Source organism: Curcuma longa, chromosome 3, assembly GCF_044706935.1.
Source record: "Curcuma longa cultivar G26 ecotype Majalengka, Jawa Barat chromosome 3, ITB_CL_G26_1.1, whole genome shotgun sequence".
NCBI classification, from domain to species: Eukaryota; Viridiplantae; Streptophyta; class Magnoliopsida; order Zingiberales; family Zingiberaceae; genus Curcuma; species Curcuma longa.
In genome coordinates, this window is record NC_133863.1 from 21,486,401 (window position 1) to 21,506,730 (window position 20,330).

Below are 20,330 nucleotides of genomic sequence, written 5' to 3' on the forward strand. Positions count from 1 at the left end.
AAATATTGAGCAGAATCTCGTCCAGTACCCTTATAGACCACAGAATTTCTGAGCATACATCCGAAGAACTTTGCAGCAAGTAGCTATAACATATTAAAGCATACATCCGAAGATATCAGGCTCTTTGCATAAGAACAGTTCTATTCTAATCAACACTTGTAACCTACAATACTAAAGCAAGTTACCAACAAGAGATCTTTATCCAGCATTACATCAATCGAATCCTATGACCATTATGTGGAGAACCATCACTGAAAGAGACACTAACATTTCGCGGTTTATTTTTGGTTCTTTGTACATCTCCATCCTCAGTTTGGGTTGAAGCATCCTGAGATCCGGCCACGGGCTTGCAGATTTTGTACTCGTCTAGGTTCGGGGAACCTCAGGAGGTTGCTTCAGATTCTGAATTTTGGCATTGCCCATTCCATGATTGTTCCGATCTGAATCAAACAAACGCATTATTATATCCGGCCATAGAACTGTCAAATTTAGAGAAGGATACAAGTCTGCAATGTACCTGGAGGGGTTTGATCCATGAGCTCAGAACCCTTGAGCACGTACTCATTTCCCTGTGCCGGCAGAATCAGATCGTCCACAGAAAGATCATGCCACACGAAGCCATTCTTGTAGCTCCTGCACCAAAACCCAATCAGCAATTAAGCCACAATCTCAAATTTCGATAGCTTACCTCTTGCAAGACCACGAATACATGGCGGCCATCCCCTTCCCCCTCAGCACATTAAGCCTCTCGATCACAGCATCTTCTAGAATAAGGACTTACTTGCTCTTTAGCACATTAAGCCTCTCGATCACAGCTGAAACAAATCTAGTGCACAAATATTATTACCATTTGACTAAATATCAAGTTGGCAACAAATTCATCTGCAGTTAACAGTGAAGTAGCAGACTGCAATTACAAAGTTCAGATACACAGTTCAGATAACAATTCAAATGCAGTACACAAAGTTCAAATACCAATTCGCAATACACAGATCAGATACAAGCAAACTGTCAGATACACAGTTGATTGCCACAAAAACCAAAGTTAACTGTCACCTCCAAAGTCTAACTGTCAGATACACAAAGTTCAGATACCAATTCGCAGTACACAGTCCAGCACACTCTTGAAGCGAAAACCCTGTCACAAAAATGCCACAAATTTCTTAAGTTGATTGCCACAGAAATGCAGGTATTTAAAATGATACAGGAATGCAGGTACCATTCTCATTTCATTCACACAATCAAATAATGAAGTGAAGGAAATCATTCCATTCCAAGCTAACATGATGGACTTTCCCAGCAGTACCAAATCATCATTAATTCTGAGGCATGTTGTTAGAACCTGCAACAATAAAGGCAATTATTAACTTGAATTTCTCAATCAATTAACGACTTTAATTTCCTAAATTGGGACTTTTATAATACCAACTCTAGAAGCCAAATATTCTTCGTTTGTGTCGTCGTCGCTGTTATCATGATCATCTATAGTTGATCTGGTAATAACAACATTATATTTACAAAATTTGAAATAAATTTATTATGCAAATAAAATTTCTGCTACAAATATAGAAATAATCAGCACATACCTTTGCTGCAAAATCGGACAATTACGCTTATCATGAGACACACCCCGATGGCCACATCCACGACATAACCTGGATTTTGAGATTGCCTTCTCCTTTGACGATTTCAATCTTTTTCCACATCCTTTTGTTCTTACTAAAGAAGGATCAATAACACCAAGGGTGCCATCCATGGAATTCTTCCTTTGACTACCAATGCTGCATGTTTTACTAATGTTCATGTCTCGAATTTTGTTGTGGATACAATTTAGTTGTTCCTCAAAAAAGGATGTTCCCTCATCAGTCAAAGATGCATCATCAATTACTAATGAAGCTTTATAGGATAACCTTGAAAGCCTTGACATCAAAAACTTATTTGGATCATTGATGGAAAGTTGGTCTTCCCCCAAAACATCATTTCCTCCAACCTTTGCATCTCGTGTCCATCGTTTGAGTATATACTGCTCAGGTAAATGAAAGACTTGGGTGATGCGGAAAAAAGCTAACATATGTCTGCATGGAATGCCCTCAAACTCAAATTTTCTACAGCTACAATATATGTAGTCTTTCTGTTTGTCATGCGTGAGTAATCTTGATATGGATGAAGAAGAACTTTGAAATTTCATCACATTATAAATCACTAAATCATCTTGTACAGACGCTTGTTGCACATAATAACTGTGACTATCACTAATTTCACTTTGAAACTCCAACCATTTCTTTTTCGTGTACACCTTAACCATTTGAATTTCCATTGGCCAATTTGTCTTAGTTCGGGGATGCTCATTAATATCAACATGGTCAGCAGCTAACTCATTGTGTCTTAGGTGTCTCAATGCCCTATTGAAACGAATGATAAAATCAATCAATGAGTTCTTATTTGAGATGACTTTCTTAAAAAAAGCATGTGAGCTTTCAGATCTTTGACTGCTTGACATTCCAGCACAGAAAACATGGCTAAAATATGCTGGCACCCACTTTTGTCGCAATTCATACATCAATGACAACCAATCATTGTTCTCCAAGTTAGCAGATTTTATAACGTCTTCCCATGACTTCTCAAATTCATCAGGAGTTGTAGAATTTGCAATGACATTCTTTATGCTTTGATAGTGATCACGAAAAGTCAAAGGATTTAATTTCTCTGAAAATTTATTCAATATGTGCCATAAGCAATATCGATGCACCGTATTAGGGAAAACTTGTGCAATAGCTTTTGTCATAGCAAGATCTTGATCAGTAATGATCACATTTGGTGCTCCTCTAGGCATGGCATCTATGAACTTATTAAACAACCAAACAAAGGAATCAGTTTTTTCATCACTTAGAAAACCACAACCAAAAACAATTGTCTGATGATGATGATTAACTCCAACAAATGGTGCAAAAATCAACCCATATTTGTTGGTGTTATATGTCGTATCAAATACAACAACATCACCAAATACAATGTTAGCCCTCCTCGATACATGATCAGCCCAAAAACACCTACTAAATCTGTTTTCTGAATCAGTCTCATAATCAAAGAAAAAAGTTGAATTTTTTTCCTTCTCAGCTGCAAAAAACTCTATTAATGTTTCAGCATCAATACCCTTTAGCTCATCTCTTAGTTGTTGGTCATAGTTTCTAAGATCTTTTTCTGTACAACCAACCCGCTCGGGCCCTCCGTATTCTATCTCAAATATTCGCATTTGTTGAGAAGTAGGCAAATTAGCCTCAGAAAATTGTTTACTCAATGCTTTCTTTGCTGTTGATATATGACGATGTGAGCGAAGCAAATGCACTTTTGAAGGAGTCGAGAGGGTATGATTATGACTTTCCATGATGTTACTGATAACCCAATTAGGTCCTGTTTGTTCTTTTACAAGTGAGATGTGTGACTTACAACCAGTTCTAATATCACTGCGGGCTCGTTCTGTAATTGGGTGATCACATTTGACATCTCTAGTTGCCCTCATTTTATCTGTTTGACCTTCTTTAAAACAAACAAATTTTTTATAGACAACTTCATTTGTAATCTGATTTTTTTTGCTAGTGCTCATCCTTGCACTAAAACCAGCTTCTCTTGCATATTGGTTATAAAACATAAATGCTTCCTCTATAGATGAGAATTCCATACCAACTTTGGGCTTCCGATCATCAACAACTTGGGGAATATATATCTGATTATCACCGTCATTTCCCTCCATTGCCGAGGATTATCAAATTTAGAATAAGTGAAGCTACTAAATATTGTGTCAGCAACAATTCCTGTATAGGTTATTGTAATCAGGTCATTATATGCTAAAGGTGAGTACTCCAACACAACTACAGAAGTAACCTAGCTCTTAATTATAATAGACAATTCTGCCAGTTAAAATAGCAAGTCAGACAAAAATAAGTGTACAACATAAAAATAAATTTTTGCGTGCAATCAAGACAGGATAAACACTCATTTTTTTCAGGTTTCTATCTCCTTTGCTTTCTTCCCAAGTAAAGGAGCCTTGATGTTAAAATTTCATTCCACAATTTTGTTTCTTCCCTACTAAACAACGAATTAAATTGAGCAAGCAATCTAGAAGAGGCAACCCAAACAGAAATCGTATAACTTCTTGTAACTTAAAGAAATAACAATAATGTCAACCCAGTAAAAATTTAAGTTTGAAGCGACATGAAAATGAGCAGGAAACTTCAGCATGAAATACGAATTCAGTTTGAAGAGCCAATTATGGTTGTACTGATTTTGTGAGAAAATAGTTGATGATCAAATGAGCTTGTCACAAGAAAAGCTTGTTACGAATTACAGGGTTTACAATAAAACATTGGTACGGATACAGGGTTACAGGAATCTTACCGGAAGAGATGGCCGATAGGGTGTTCCTAAGTTTTAGTGTCCTACAAGCTCCTGTAATCCATAACAGTCACTTCGTCCTCCGGAGCATCGAGATCTCGGTAGCTGCAAGCAAGGTGATGATTAAGTGTACATTGATGTAGGGAAAATGAAGAGTAGATCAACAAACCTTCTTAGGCGTCGTGGATCTGGTCGGAACACTGGGGCAGAGGAAGAATTGGAGATGGACCGGCGAAACCCTTTGGCGAGGAAGAAGAGGGCCGGTGAAGCCCTTGCTGGTGGTGGCAGATGAAGAAGAGGGCCGGCGAAACCCTTTGGCGAGGAAGAAGAGGGCCGGCGAAGCCCTTGCTGGTGGTGGCAGATGAAGAAGAGGGCCGGCGAAACCCTTTGGCGAGGAAGAAGAGGGCCGGCGAAGCCCTTGCTGGTGGTGGCAGATGAAGAAGAGGGCCGGCGAAACCCTTTGGCGAGGAAGAAGAGGGCCGGCGAAAACCTTTGTCGAGGAAGAAGAGGGGAGTGGAGATCTGGAACAGAGTTGAAAATGGGAGTGGAGCGCAGAGGGGAGAGGAAACCCTAGTTTCGGCGAGCGCGCGGAGTTGCGACGGCTGGGCGAGAGGGTGATCTGGAACAGCTTCGGCGCAGAGGGGAGAGGAAACCCTAAGGCGAAGGAGAGCTTCGGCGATCGTGGGAGAGAAACCTAGGTTCGGCTTCGGCAGCGCGCGGAGTTGAAAATCGCGGATTTGTCCACGCACGCGAAGAAAGAGGCGAAGACGCGCAGGCGAAATATCCACGTGGAAAAGCCACGTCAGCGGTGCTCAGGGGTGCGCAGGAACCGGTGCTCAGGATAGAGCTCCTGTATATATATATATATATATATATATATATGGCCGGATTCCGATCGTGATTTGGCCGGAATCCGTGCCAGTCACTGTGGTCTCGGATTCCGGCCAAATTCATCGCCGTCCGACCATCTCCGGCCGCCGGACCGATGCCGGTCAATGCGCCGGCGAGTGGCGCGTCGATCGGGCCCGGTCCGGCGGCCGGAGATGACCGAACGGCGATGAAATCGCGGCGGCAGTGGGCGTGGGTGGGAGAAGTCGCGGACGGAATCGCATAGGCACGGCGCGTAGTATATCAAATTTATATATATATATATATATATATATATATATATATATATATATAATCCTAAAATTTATCTCCTAAAGTTTTTTTTTTTAAAGATGCTGAGTTAATTTTGTTAGAAGCTGCGAAGTAGAAGGGATTGAATAGTTCAAATCACTTAGTCGTTGAGATTTGATATAGCGAAAACTTAAAGCGAAGATATATCATAATACACACAAATTAATATGTTGATTTTATTTGGTATTCACCTTAGATGACTAATCTAAGGGTCCACTTCGAATTATCTACTTCTACTAAATCTTCTCTTTTTTAGACCAAAATCGAAAGCGGAGAAACCTTTTTATAGTATAATTACAACTCAATAAGAACGAAAATAAAGCAAGAAGAAGTTACAGGAATTTCTTTAAGGATGTTGACTTCTTCAAATGCTTACACCAATAAGGGAGATTGAACTCAAGAACTTCTCAATAACGAGTTAGCACGAAAACGTTGGCTTGAGATGGGAGCTCTACTTGCAAAGCATTCCTATTTTGGGCACTCGATCAATTCAGGCACTTAGCAACTTGGCCCACTTGGCTAACTCGGATACTCAACACTCGGGTGGCTCAAACACTTAGTAGTTCAGCTTTCCCAAGCACCTAATTTGACAATGTGAGTTTAGAACGTCAAGGTCATCTTGCTGATAATGTGAGTTTAATATTCAACAATTTTATTATGTAACTTTTTATTATATCTGATAAATATTGTCCAATAGTTTTTTTTTGTAATCAAGATATCTAGATCTTATGATCCGACTAATTTTGAAAGTAATCAGTCCGACCACATGGAAGTTTCCCACTAGCCATCAAAGTACATCGGAAAGAGTTGATTGGTCTTAATAGATGGTCTAATGTCATAAGTTTTTCAAACTCCCTAGATGTAATATGTTCCGAGTGAAATTTGAACCTTAGGTATGTCACATATTAGCATATAGTTACTATAATAAGTTTAAAGTGATTTTAATCAAATTAAAATAATTTTGATCAAAGTTTTAACAATTTGACCAAATTAATAAAGATTATTTTAATATAAACACGTTTCATATATGTAATAATTTTGATCAGGTTAGAGCACTTTATTCATTATTTGGAATATGAAATATGCGGAAACGTTATTTAGATGCTTTTTTAAAAAGGAGTGTTATTTCGAAGAAATCTATAATATAATCCATGTAGTTGCTCTATCAACTATTATATGTATAGATCAAGCTCCTCTTAATCATGCTAGTCCAACATAAATTTTAGCAATTAAGTTTGACAAGTAACTAATTAGCAAATAACTCTCTCTCTCTCTAATATTTAGATTAGGTATAGCTCCTCAGGTATGGTTGAATTAGTTATTGCGAGATAGAGTTGTTGAAGTGGACAAGGGTTGAATCTCAATAAAACCGAGATAATGTCCTCTGTCGTAGTGGCCAACTATAATTTCTCGATTTACCTCCTCATAGATAATTGTGAGGCCGACCGTATGTGGGAACGTTGGGATGACGGATTATAAGTTGTAGTGGATTAGTTGTAAATATTAAACATGAATGTTGGCATGGAATGTCAATAGTGAGCTAAGGGATCATCATATTAACTGTTTGGTGAGAATTAGTTGCCACATTAAACAACAACACTGCTCATTTCATTTGATGGTTTGATGGATCTGGTCCTTGTAATTAATGTAAAGATTTTAATAGATGGCCTACATGCGGGGAAATGTGGATATCAAATAGTTGATGTATATTCCCTATTTCCCTTTGTCCTAATCAGATTCTTCTTGCCCCTGGAACTATAGTATGATGGTAAGAGGTAGGACAGATTTCCTAGGTAACAAAAGTTTAAATTTTACCTAGAGACATTTACTTGAGAAGTTTGAAAAATTTATAACGTTGGACTGTCTGCTATGAAATTGAATATATATATGGATCACCAAAAAATAAATAAAGATATTTTTTTTATCTTGAAGGAACCAAGAGGAGTTCACTAAATCACTTCAAAGATTTGTAAATTCACTTGATTAAATAATTGATGATGGAAATTCAATCAAACTAGATGTTCAACAAAAATAAATAAATAAAAATTTGCTTTGACCTAATCTAAATACTTAAATGGGAAACATGGAAACATTTTCGAGATTTTATGGATGAGACGAGATGTTCCTCCAATTGTAAGTTTCTTATATTTGTTGAAGAAAGCTAATCACAAAAACCTTGAGTTTACTCCTATATATAATATGTTCTTGTTTAATCAAGTATAATATGTTCTTGTTTAATCAAGTATAGGCACTACAAAAATTGAATTCTATTTGTTTAATTACTCACACACAATATTTATATGATGGATGATCGAGTAGAAGTAGTGAGTTTCAAAGGAGTGAAATTTATTTTCTAAAATTTGGGAGATTATTGCATTAGTTTGGAATAAAATGAATTTATTTCCTATGATAAAACATTAAGAAGAAAAGAAGGATTTTAAAAAAGGGAATTCAAAAGGAAGAAAAAATAATATGTTGGGAGAAAATCATAATTCGGCATATAATAATGTCATAATTTGTATTTTATTTTTTTAATCAAAATTAAGGTAATTAAGTTTTAAATTCATCCAATTGAGCCCTATATTTGGCCCAATCAAGTTGCATACTTACTACTTAGCACAATCAAGATCAAGTAAGATTACACCTTGACTTGGTGAGCATGATGATCAAACCTTATCGAAGCTTATTTTATGTAATCATAGCCCTAATTATGTGGTTATGATCAAGACGAAGACTGTTGGATGTAATCATAGTCCTAATGTGGTTATGATCAAGACTTCGGCTTGGTGAGCATATTCAGATTGACGGTCCCCTTGCTTGGTGATACCCATCCTAAAGTTGTTCTAACTACTTTTATTTTACTCTTAAACTACCTCCAACCTTCTCAAATTCCAAATCAAAGTTGACATTGTATTTGGTCGGTTCTCTTGGTTGAGCAAAGGTGACATCAAATGAACTCTTGGTGGAGTCCATTCAGTCTTCATGTTTTAAGAGGGGCCTTGAAGTTGAGTTTACTCTTGACTTCCTCTTGTGTCAAATTGGAGATTCGAGAATGGCAAATTGGAAAGTAAAGGACAAACTTGAATTTCTCCTTTTGATTTATAGAGTTCAAAACAGTATCTCAAGGCCATAATTTTATGGTCTTACGATTAGATTCTCGTTGCTTGTTGATTTGGAGTCACCCTCTTTGGATGATCTCTCGGGTGTGAAAAATATCTAGTGGTTTTGTCCCCTAAAGACGCATTCACTTCTAGTATTTTGCATCCACAATGACTCCTAGTTCTTCTATTAAGTTCTCCTCTAGATTGTTGAGGAATATAATGTATTATGGTTGCGAGCTAGCTACTAGTTTTTGAATTCCTTTGAATTTTTCTAGGGTATTTTGTACCCTACACTTCTTAGTATAAGTATAGATCTTCTTAGAAAAATAAATGGATGAGGTTAGTTAAATTAAAATTTGGCTTCCAACTAAAGGAATATTATTCCTAAAAAAAGAAAATCATTGAAATTAATATAACTATCTTGTTTTATCGACTCTCACTTAATATATTGTTCTATCTCTCCTGTGTTCATTCAATCACTAAACATATGTGCAGTGGTAAGAGACAAGGATGATTCCCATACAATGAGGGTTCTCAGATTTACCTGTCAGAACCCACCTTCACTTCTTGAATTTATCTAGGTAGCATTTTGTGAAGTCAGACCGTTCACTTTTAAAATTAATCAAATAGAAAGAGCTAGATATTTAAATTAAATAATAATAATAATAATAAACATCACAATCACAAGCCCATCGAGTGCCCTATGATCAAGAGTAGACCGTTAATTATCACCTCACATTTCATGTGATGAACACTCTATATATGTGGCCTGTTCTCACATCTCAAGTGTTCGATAACACCTTTTATGGCATATTACTTCCTTTTCTTAATCGTCAATTTCATTAAAAGTAATATTATCAAAGAAAATTTTCATTTTGCCCTATTTTTTAAAAATATTATTTAGTTTTCAAATGTGTCTCACATATAATTTTTTTTCAAATCTATAGAAAGTGTTGGGAAAAGATTTATTAAATTTAGTCTAAAATCAAAAAAGGGTCTCTTATTAAACAATACCTTATTAAAGTTTTCATTCAAAAATATTCTTATTCTAATATTGTTATAACAACTATAGTCATAATTAATACAACATAGAATAAAATTATTCTAATTTAGTTAAAATCACTTTAATAATATTGTAGTAGATAGCATAACTATTACAACAATAGTAAAGTAATATGTTGAAATGATCTTAATTAATTTTGAATAATTTTAACTAAATTTCTAAAAAAAATATTTTTATATAATAATACTCAATCTGTTATAATTTTTGATGAAGTTGGAGCAATTTTGAATGACTACAAGTTACTTCATGTTTAACTAAATTGAGTCTTTACGGATGTAATCGAATTAGCACTTAGATGGTAGATTTATAATAATATTTAACTAAATTGAACCAAAAAAGGAAAAAATTGATATACTTTAATACTTTATAATAAATATGATCTACAACAACACTATTATAAAGATATTTTTGAAATAAAAAATACAATAGGGCATTATTTTGATATACATTTTTAATGAAAATGACAATAAATTAAGTTCTTTTGATTTTTAGCCATGAAATCTCATGAGAGAAAGTTAACTTTTTATTTTTATTATTTTTCAAAAAAATCGCTTCTTAATTCTTTTAAAATTTCTCACATTATAATACCATCAACTTTTATTAAATTTCATTCTACCTCTAATAATTAAAAAATTAATTTATTTTGGAATTGTATCCAAAATCAAAGGAGTAAAAGATAATTATCTAAACGTTGAGTGATAAAGTAAAAATAAAAGATTAAAAGGATCATTAAATTAGGGGGCAAAGTTACCCCACTGATAGAGTGCAGGGGTAGGAGGAGAACTAAATAGTCTCTTTTTTTTTATATAATTCAGATACTTAAATTTTTTATTAATTTTAGAGATAGATTCTTTAATATTTTAGAAATTGATGTTTGAGTGAGTGTGAATTTAAAAAAAATTATTTATATTTAGAATTAATCCGGTGAAATTTTAAATATTTGAATTATAGAAAAAAAAATTGATAGTGAGATTTTTCTTGTAGAATCGTTACTATGAGCAATTGAGCATGATTATGATTACGATTACGATCACCATGATCGTGGTGGTGGTGGTGGTGGTAATTTAAAAAAGTAGCTGTGCAAGAAGTGGCCCACGATCGCGCAGCCACCGCCGCCGCCGCCATTTTCATTTCCATTATCAACCTATCTTTGTATCTCTCCTCTTCTCCTCCCTCCCTTCGCCTATAAATGGCGGCGGATGCAGAGGCCGAGGCTGGCATACGATTCACAAGCTTAGCTCACTCTCACCTACGTACTGGCGTTACGCATCCCTTCTTTCTTCTCTTCCTTCCGCTCCCGGAGACGACAGCAAATTTTAGCTTTGGATTACGCCGTATTGGGCAGAGATGGTGGTGGTGGTGGCGCCGTCGGTGGAGGAGGAGAGAGCGGCCGGCGTGGTGCTGATCAGGGAGTACGAGGCGGATCGCGACCGTGAAGCGGTGGAGAACTTGGAGCGCATGTGCGAGGTCGGGCCAAGCGACGGCGGCGGCATGTCCCTCTTCACCGACCTCCTCGGAGACCCTCTCTGCCGCGTCCGCCACTCGCCGTCATTCCTCATGCTCGTTCGTCCTCCTCCCCTTCTTCTTCTTCTTCTTCTTCTTCTCCCCCCGTTTTACTCTCTCTGATCGGGTTCTAAATGTTTCTGCAGGTGGCGGAGATCGCAATCGGCCAGGAGAACAGAGCAATCGTAGGCATCATTCGCGGCTGCGTCAAAATCGTAACTTGCGGCACCAAAAAGCCTCGTCTCGCCGCCGGCGATCCCGCTGGCGCTTCCCCTGTTCCCATTTACGCCAAGGTCGCTTACCTCCTCGGCCTCCGCGTCTCCCCCTTTCACCGGTATCTCTCACGCCTGTTCGTCTCCTCCATGATTCGAATGGTTTTGGAAGTAATTTTGCGTGTCGTTGGATTGATTCCGTTAGGCGTAAGGGGATTGGGCTGAAATTGGTGGAGAGAATGGAGGAGTGGTGCGAGGAGAAGGGGGCGGAGTACGCGTACATGGCAACGGAGAAGGACAATGAGGCGTCGATCCAGTTGTTCACCGGACGGTGCGGGTACACCAAGTTTCGCACGCCGGCCATCCTCGTGCAACCCGTGTTCGCCCACCGCATTCCGCTCCCCGGCGCCTCCGTCGTCCTCCTCCTCCCCAGGGCCGACGCCGAGGTGCTCTACCGCAGCCGGTTCGCCGGCACCGAGTTCTTCCCTCGCGACATCGACGCCGTGCTCCGCAATCCCCTGTCGCTCGGCACCTTCCTCGCGGTCCCGGCCGGCTGCGCCGCGGCGGGGCGGTGGCAGGGAGCAGAGGCCTTCCTCGCCGCGCCGCCGCCGTCGTGGGCGGTGGCGAGCGTGTGGAACTCCAAGGCGCTGTTCCGGCTGGAAGTCCGCGGGGCGGCTCGGTGGCGGCAAGCGCTGGCGCAGGCGACCCGCGCCGTCGACCGGGCCCTCCCGTGGCTCCGCATCCCGTCGGTGCCGGACCTCTTCCGCCCCTTCGGCCTCTACCTCGTCTACGGCCTCGGCGGAGAGGGCCCTGCGGCGCCCGACCTCACCCGCTCCCTCTTCCGCCACGCGCATAACATGGCCCGCCGCGACGCCGGCTGCCGAGTCGTCGCCGCCGAGGTGGCCGCCTGCGACCCCCTCCGCCACAAGATCCCCCACTGGCGCCGCCTCTCCTGCGCCGAGGATCTCTGGTGCCTCAAGCGCCTCGCCGGCGAGTACGGCGACGGCGGAACCCTCGGCGACTGGACCAAGGCTCCCCCGCCGCCGTCCATCTTCGTCGACCCCCGCGAATTCTAATCCCATAACGTAACGGTGGACCCGCGTCACGGGATATCCGTTATGTAAAGCGACACGAAACGACCTTTTACATAACGCTTTTTATGTCCTTTTTTTCCTTTCTCCCTTTAGATTTCCTTGTAACGGTTGGGAAGGAGAGAGAGAAAGAGAGAGATGGCAGGCAATCCATGAAAGCAAAAGAAGAAAGATATGAAAGAACTATAACTTGTCCTTTTGTTATCTACTGTGAGGTCTTGAACCCTTGTAATTTCTCCTCTTCTTTTTTCTTCTCTTTTTGTAACAAGGAATTTAACATGATATCTACATATTTCTTGTGGCCGCTTTGTTCTTTGCGATTGATGGTGGTATTTCTTTTTGTATGTATATTTCGGTATGCGACCAAGAATCATTTGCCTTTAGATTATATGGATACCGATATGTAAGTTGGCAACTCTTCAATTGAAGAGATTTTAGGATATCTTTTTGCGAATGATAAATATCTACAAGTGACCACAAATTAAGATATTATAGATATGCAACAAGTGCCAAGGTCATCTTGATGCCCTTCTTTCGATGGTCATTACAAATGTCCTCTTCTTCTTCTTCCTCTACCATATTTTGTTCACATGATTCATGTTATCATCTTTTACCTCACCACATTTGTTGGAGCTCCTTCCTTCCCTATGCTTCGCATGGCCCCCTATAGCCTTTGCTTGCTCAAACTATTTGAGCCTCCTCTATCGCTACATAAGTTACTAACCCTTGACTTCTATGCTTTGCTAACTCTCACCTCACCTCATCGACAAGCTTCTCATCCTCCTCACTCTCATGTAATCACTACTCATCACTTTCCTCAAAACTATTCACTATCCTTTTCCATACCTTCTCTAACCTTACTTTCCCTCCATTGACTTTGACCAAGGTTGAATCACTCCACTTCTTGTTTGCTAATTCTTTTCTCAACCTCCCTAGATCCTCTAACATCACATTTAGGGCCATAAATAAGCCAAGTCGAGCTAAATTTCAAACTAGTTTGACAAAATAATCGAGTCAAACCAAGTCGAGTTAAAAATAAATTATGTCATTGGAATAGTTGTTCAAGCTTGATTTGGTTTCTTATTTCCGAGCTAAGCTTAGTTTGAATTTGACTTAAAATTTGATTCATTTAAATGTTATCGAGCTCTTAATTTGAATTTATTTGATTGTTTAAAATTTTTACATTTTAAATTTGTTAGTTGGAGTTTGATGTTATAAACTTGTTTGTTTGTTTTTAAGAAAATTTTATTTATATACAAGTTTGATAAGAGAGTTGTTGTCAAACATAATTCATAAGTTTTATTTATGAATATTATTTACGAATAATTTATAATCTTTATTTATAAATATTAACAAATTAAGCATATGTATTATTTAAATTGATTTAATTAATTAATTTTGTATATATTAAACTAATATAAATAAATTCTTTTAGTATTTTATTGAACCATGTACTTGGTTTTTGTATATTACCCAAAATGCATATCCCATTTTCAAATTGACCAAATCATGTATTTTTTTTTTCCATAATGCCTCTCTTCCTTTTCATTGTTCATCCAAATAAAAAAAAAAGACTCTGAAGCGCTTTATTTTTTTTTGCTAGAAAAACCTAATCTCTCAGCCCCCTCCTTCATCTCCATCTCGATAAGTTTCCTCCATTGTCTTCTTCGCCTCTACCCAACAGCGCAAAGAGATACGGCAAGTCGGTGACAATTTGAATCAAAGTTAGAGCTTTAGATCGATTCATGATGGGCTTTGGGTCAGTGGTGTTTCTGATCGAGATTTGAAAGAAAGCGAACAACATGAAAGCCAAGCTCCGGCTTGGTCCGTCGGGCTCCGATGCATCAGAGAAGTCAGTCACGAGGGACGAAAAATGAGCTCTTCTAGAGGATGAGCCCAATTTCGTCGATTCTTCACTAAAGGGCGACTCCGATCACGAGAGTGTCAGTGTGTCCTTAGTGGCGAAGTAAATTTTTTATTTCGGATCATAGATGTGAACTTTATATGTTTAAGGGTGGTTCTATTTTTTTGATTGATAGTTGTTTGATGAAATATCAAGGCGCAATTGAAGCGGACGATGCCTGATTGTTTGTGAAGGTTAGCATGGATGAGGCTCCTTACTTGAGGAAGATTAACCTCAAGGTTTACAAGGGGTAAAGGAACTTAGGGAGGCTTTGGATAGCATGTTCAAATAATTTTCTCTAAGTAAGCAAACATGACTTAATTGTTACTACCATCATAAACTGATATGTATTTGTATTTCTCAATAATTATTGTTGTAAATTATTGATTCTCACATCTCTTGTAAGAGAAGTATCAAGAAAAGAAGGTTGTTATGAATGTGAAATATGTCATCACTTACAAAGACAAAGATGATGACTTGATGTTGGTTGGAGATGTTCCTTTGGAGTGAGTGTCATGCACTAACTTGTGTGTGTTTGATGAACTATTTATTTTTCTTGTGAATTAACAGGAATCTCTTTAATTGCTATTTATAGAATATTTATATATTCTTGTAAAAGACTAAAAATAATGAAAGGATTTGAAACAAGAGACTTGGAATCAAAATAGTAAGAAGTCAATCAGTTGTACAAAGAGATACAAATGAAATTTGAGTGTTTATTTCATGAAACTAATTATTTTGTCCAAGTTCATAAACACTAAACAGAGAACAAAAAAAATTGGAAGTGGATTTTATATCACTTTATCATCCCTATTCAGACAAGAAGTTAAAAATATAAAAATAAAAATTACAAAACAAGATGTTAAACATTATTCAAGCATGGATTTAACTGAGAATATCATGCATGTTGTATATAAGATGAGTTATTGTTGTGTGAAAGATAAAGAAACTATCAACTTGAGATCTATTATTGTTTATCTATTGTAAATTGATATTTGGTATGTTATAAAATGATCTTGTTCTTTTATTTGAGAAATATTTTATCTTAATCTATGTTGATATTGAATTCTTATTGTAAATTGATATTTGAGAAACTATTAGATAAGTACTTTTGTAAAATGGTCATGGTTTTGATATATTAATGAACTCATTTGTAATATCGATTAGTGAGTATGATTGTTTGACCCTAATAATGAGTTTTTGATATCATTTCTCATATTTAAATTGAGTTAAAAAAATCACTACTCTCAATATAGTGTATCACATTGTTATTTAAAGGCATGGATATATTTAAGAGAATTAGACAATATATAGGTGTTCATTTGAAATTATTTCAAATGCTCTAGGTTTATCAGTCACTTTTAGATGAAACTAACTGATAGACATTTGCTATTCAAAAAATTAAAAATTTAATATCTTCAAAAAATGAAAATCCAAGGAAATCATTTATGATGTCGATAAATGAGTATGATCGTCGTAACCCTTATAATGCACTTTTGACATCATTTATCATACTTAGTATGTCGCGATGGTATTTGATGGCATGACTGTAATAAGACTGAGCTGAGCACATAGGACTTTGTTTGGAGTGAATCGAATATCTCTAGGTCTATCAGTCACTTTTGGGACGAAATCGACTAATGGACCTAGGACATTCTAACATTTAAAATTTTAATTTTGTCCGACATAGGGGAGTCTCATGAACTCATTTGTGGAGTTGGATAGTGAGTATCATTGTCTTACTATTTACAATGAGCTTTCGACATCATATCTCAAGGTGAGAACGAGTTTAAAAAAAACTAGGTTTAATGTATCGTGATGGTATTCGATGGCATCAGTGTAATAAGGATACTGAGTCGAGCATATAGGACTTTATTTGGAGTGATTCATATATCTCTAGGTCCATCAGCCACTTTTGAGACAAAATCGATCGATGGATCTAAGGCATTTGAAAACATATCAATCTGCCTTCATCTCTAGGTCATTCTATGTTGCTGGTCTTCAAAAGATCAACAACACAGTCTTCTATAAATGTTAAATCTTAAACTTTGAGAGAACATACCTTTTGACTAGGGTTGAATCATGGGGCACACAATATATCAAATCGAAGTTCATTCAGAGATCTTGATTTGATATATTGTACATCTAATGGTTCAGCCTGAGACAAAAATTATAACATCTCAAAATTTAGGATTTAACATTCATATTTGTAGAGCAACACAATCTTCTATAAATATAAATGTTAAACCCAAAACTTTGAAAGGTCATAACTTTTGACTCGGGTTGCATCATAGAATGTACAATATATCCAATCAAAGATCTCTAAACAAGCTTCGATTTGATATATTGTACGTCTTATGATTCAACCTGAGTCACAAGTTATGCTCTTTCAAAGTTTAGAGTTTAACATTCATATTTGCTGAAAACCAGTAATAATGTGTTGCAGAATATATCAAATCGAAGCTCATTCAAAGATCTTCGATTTAATATATGTATATCCCATGATTCAACCCGAGTCAAATGTTATGATCTCTCAAACTTTAAGATTTAATATTCATATTTGTATAAGATTATAATGTTGATCTTTTGAAGATCAGCAGCACAAAATGACATAGAGATGAAGGCATATTGATACGTTTTCGAATGTCCTAGGTCCATTAGTCAATTTCATTCCAAAAGTGGTTGATGGATCTAGAGATGTTTGATTCACTCCAAACAAAGTCTTATATGCTCGTCTTAATATCCTTATTACACTCATACCGTCAAATATCATTGTGATACACTGTATTAAACTTAATTTTTTTAAACTCATTCTCGCCTTAAGAAATGATGTTGAAAGCTCATTGTAAATGGTAAGACAGCGATATTCACTATCCAACACCACAAATGAGTTCATGAGACTCCTATGTTGGATAAAAATTTAATTTTTAATTTTTAGAATATCCTAGGTCCATCAATCAATTTCATCCCAAAAGTGACTGATAAACCTAGAGATGTTTGATTCACTCCAAACAAAGTTCTATGTATTCTCCTTATTACATTCATGCCATCAAACACCATTGTGATACACTATATTGAGAGCAATGATTTTTTAAACTTGATTCTAGCATGATAAATAATGTTAAAAGTGCATTATAAAGGTCACAACGATCATACTCACTAACCGATACCACAAATGATTTCCTTAGAGTTTCATTTTTTCAAAGATATTAAATTTTTAATTTTTTGAATAACAAAGGTCCATCAGCTAGTTTCATCTACAAGTGACTAATGGACCTAGAGAAATCGGAATGATTTCAAACAAAGACATATATACTCGTCTAATGCTCTTGAAAATATATATGCCCTCAAATAATAATGTGATACATTATATTGAGAGCAATGATTTTTTCAAGTTAATTCAAACATGTGAAATGATATCAAAAGCTCATTATTAGGATCATGACGGTCATACTCACTGATCGACATCACAAATAAATTTATTAAAATGACAAAATCAAGATAATTTTATAAAAGTACTCGTCTGATAGTTTCTCAAATATCAATTTACAATAAGAATTTAATACCAATATAGATTAAGATAAAATATTTCTCAAATAAAAAAATAAAATCATTTTATAACATACCAAATATCAATTTACAATAGACAAACAACAATAGATCTCAAGTACAACGTTTATCATATTGTCTTGTAATTTTTCCCTTCATATTTTTAACTTCTTATCTGAATAGGGATGATAAGGTGATCTAAAATCCACTTCCAATCTTTCCTTTCTCTGTTCAATGCCTATGAACTTGGACAATACAATTAGTTTCATAAAGTAAACATTTAAGTTTTATTTGTATCTCTTTGTACGACTGATTGACTTCTTGTTGTCATAATTTCAGACCTCTTGCTTCATATCCTTTCATTATCTTTAGTCTTTTACAAGAAGATATAAATATTCTACAAATAGCAATTAAAGATATTTCTATTAATTCACAAGAAAAAATAATAGTTCCTCAAACATACACAAGTTAGTGCATGACACTCACTCCAAAAGAATATCTCCAATCAACATCTAGTCACCATCTTTGTCTTTGTAAGTGATGGCATATTCACATCCATTGCAACCTTCTATTCTTGATACTTTTCCTAAAAGAGATGTGATAATCAATCATTTACAATAATAATTATTAAGAAATACAAACACATATCAGTTTACGATGGTAGCAACAATTAAGTCATGCTTGCTTACCTAGGAAAAATCATTTGAATATGCTATCAAAGGCCTCCCTAAGCTCCTTGTACCCCTTGTAAACCTTGAGGTCAATCTTCCTTAAGTAAAGAGCCCCATCCATGCTAACCTTCACAAACAACTAAGCGGCGTCCGCCTCCATCTCCACCTTTAATTGCGCTTTGGCATTTCATCAAACAACTACCGATCAAAAAAAATAGAACCACCTAAAACAGACAAACTTCACATCTTTGATCCAAAACAAAAAATTTACTTCGCTACCAAGGACACATCGACACTCTTGCGACCGGAATTGCCATCTGGCGAATAATCAACGAAGTCAGTCTTATCCTCTTGAAGCGTTCATTTTTCGCCCCTTGTGATCGGCTTTTCAGACTCATCGGAGCCCGATAAACCAAGTCATAGCTCGGCTTCTATGTCGTTCGCTTTCTTCCAAATCTCAATCAGAAACACCACTAACCCAGAGCCCACTATGAATCGATCTAAAGCTCTGACCTTGATCTCAAATTATCGCCGACTTGTCATGTCTTTTTGCGCCTCTAAGCAAAGGTCAAGGGGACGATGGAGGAAACTCATCAAGACATAGATGAAGGAGGAGCACTGAGAGATTAATCTTTTTAATAAAAAAAAAATAAAGCGCTTCAGAGTTTTTTTTTTTTTGTTCAAATGAACATTGACAAGGAAGAGGGGTATTATGAGAAAGAGATATGTGATTTGGTCAATTTAAAAATGAGGTACGCATTTTGGGTAATATATAAATTTAAGTACGCGGTTCGATAAAATGTCAAATTCTTATTGAGCCCAACACAAAATTTACTTGACCCATTTCTCAATGAGGTATTAAAGTAAGGATGTGTTTGGTTTAAGTTATCATATATAACCTTAGTTATATGATTATCAAGTAATTATATAACCAAAGTTATGGAGAATAAAATATAATATTAAATAAAACATAACCTAATATTATTTGATCCAACATAGGTAATGTTATAACCTAATTTATTATATTAACCCTGGTTCAATTTGATATTTGATTATTTTTTAAATAAATTAAATTAATAATATTAATTAATAAGTTGATAGTATATATAATAAATAAATATAATTGATTTATAATTTTTAAAATTTAAAATAAATTTATATATGTTTTAAAACATAATTAAAAACTTAATTCTTTTATTCACTCACTGTGTCGATTCTCTGCCTCTTCTCACTGTGCTGATTCTCTCTTCTCATTGTGTTGATTCTCACCTATGTCATCGTTGCTCCCTCACCCGTACGATTGTTGATGTCGCCTCCTCCGCAAGCTATCTCTGTCGTTGCTCTGCAATCTCCGCTATTGCTCCACGATCGTTGTCTGCTAGTCATCGTCGTTGCTCGCCATCGTCGTCTCCTCATGCACGGTGAGCTACAAAGGATAATTTTGAACAAACTTATTATTAACCCCGAAATCATGGAAAACCTAGGCTTCCGAGGTTTTTCGATTCCGGGTAGAGTCGTCAATTTGTATTAGGCATGTCGGGTTGGCCCATTTGCTAAACAATTTAAGCGGGTTGAGTTAAAATTTTATTAACCCATTTTAAGATGGGTTCAAATGGGTCAACCCGCCTAGGCTCGCAACCCACATGGGTCGGCCCATGGTGAGATT

The 20,330-nt window shown here is 36.7% G+C and overlaps 2 protein-coding genes and 2 pseudogenes across 2 annotated transcripts; 2 read left to right on the forward strand and 2 right to left on the reverse strand.

Moving 5' to 3' along the window:
• Positions 1-366: 366 nt before the first annotated feature.
• On the reverse strand, positions 367-3,785 carry LOC141823873 (protein FAR1-RELATED SEQUENCE 5-like). Its single transcript, XM_074711079.1, has 7 exons — positions 1,587-3,785; positions 1,430-1,493; positions 1,220-1,342; positions 1,096-1,138; positions 689-764; positions 518-633; positions 367-440 (listed from the first exon to the last, which is right to left on the reverse strand). Exons 1-7 carry the CDS (start codon positions 3,749-3,751, stop codon positions 367-369), a joined length of 2,661 nt encoding a protein of 886 aa, XP_074567180.1. The 5' UTR covers positions 3,752-3,785.
• Positions 3,786-10,854: 7,069 nt separating this feature from the next.
• On the forward strand, positions 10,855-12,845 carry LOC141824204 (putative N-acetyltransferase HLS1). Its single transcript, XM_074711445.1, has 3 exons — positions 10,855-11,298; positions 11,385-11,572; positions 11,656-12,845. Exons 1-3 carry the CDS (start codon positions 11,083-11,085, stop codon positions 12,524-12,526), a joined length of 1,275 nt encoding a protein of 424 aa, XP_074567546.1. The 5' UTR covers positions 10,855-11,082; the 3' UTR covers positions 12,527-12,845.
• Positions 12,846-14,343: 1,498 nt separating this feature from the next.
• Positions 14,344-15,112, forward strand: LOC141823874 (auxin-responsive protein IAA31-like; annotated as a pseudogene).
• Positions 15,113-18,320: 3,208 nt separating this feature from the next.
• LOC141823875 (auxin-induced protein 22D-like) lies at positions 18,321-19,918 on the reverse strand (annotated as a pseudogene).
• Between the last annotated feature and the right edge of the window lie 412 nt (positions 19,919-20,330).

Bases quoted from the DNA above. Each gene is read 5' to 3' on its own strand.
- LOC141824204 (XM_074711445.1), top strand. From the start codon at position 11,083: ATGGTGGTGGTGGTGGCGCCGTCGGTGGAGGAGGAGAGAGCGGCCGGC. The intron at 11,299-11,384 runs GTTCGTCCTCCT...ATGTTTCTGCAG, and splicing joins CGCCGTCATTCCTCATGCTC to GTGGCGGAGATCGCAATCGG. The intron at 11,573-11,655 runs GTATCTCTCACG...TGATTCCGTTAG, and splicing joins CGCGTCTCCCCCTTTCACCG to GCGTAAGGGGATTGGGCTGA.
- LOC141823873 (XM_074711079.1), bottom strand. From the start codon at position 3,751: ATGGAGGGAAATGACGGTGATAATCAGATATATATTCCCCAAGTTGTT. The intron at 1,139-1,219 runs GTACCTGCATTC...TTTTTGTGACAG, and splicing joins GTGTGAATGAAATGAGAATG to GGTTTTCGCTTCAAGAGTGT. The intron at 634-688 runs GTAAGCTATCGA...GTTTTGGTGCAG, and splicing joins TATTCGTGGTCTTGCAAGAG to GAGCTACAAGAATGGCTTCG.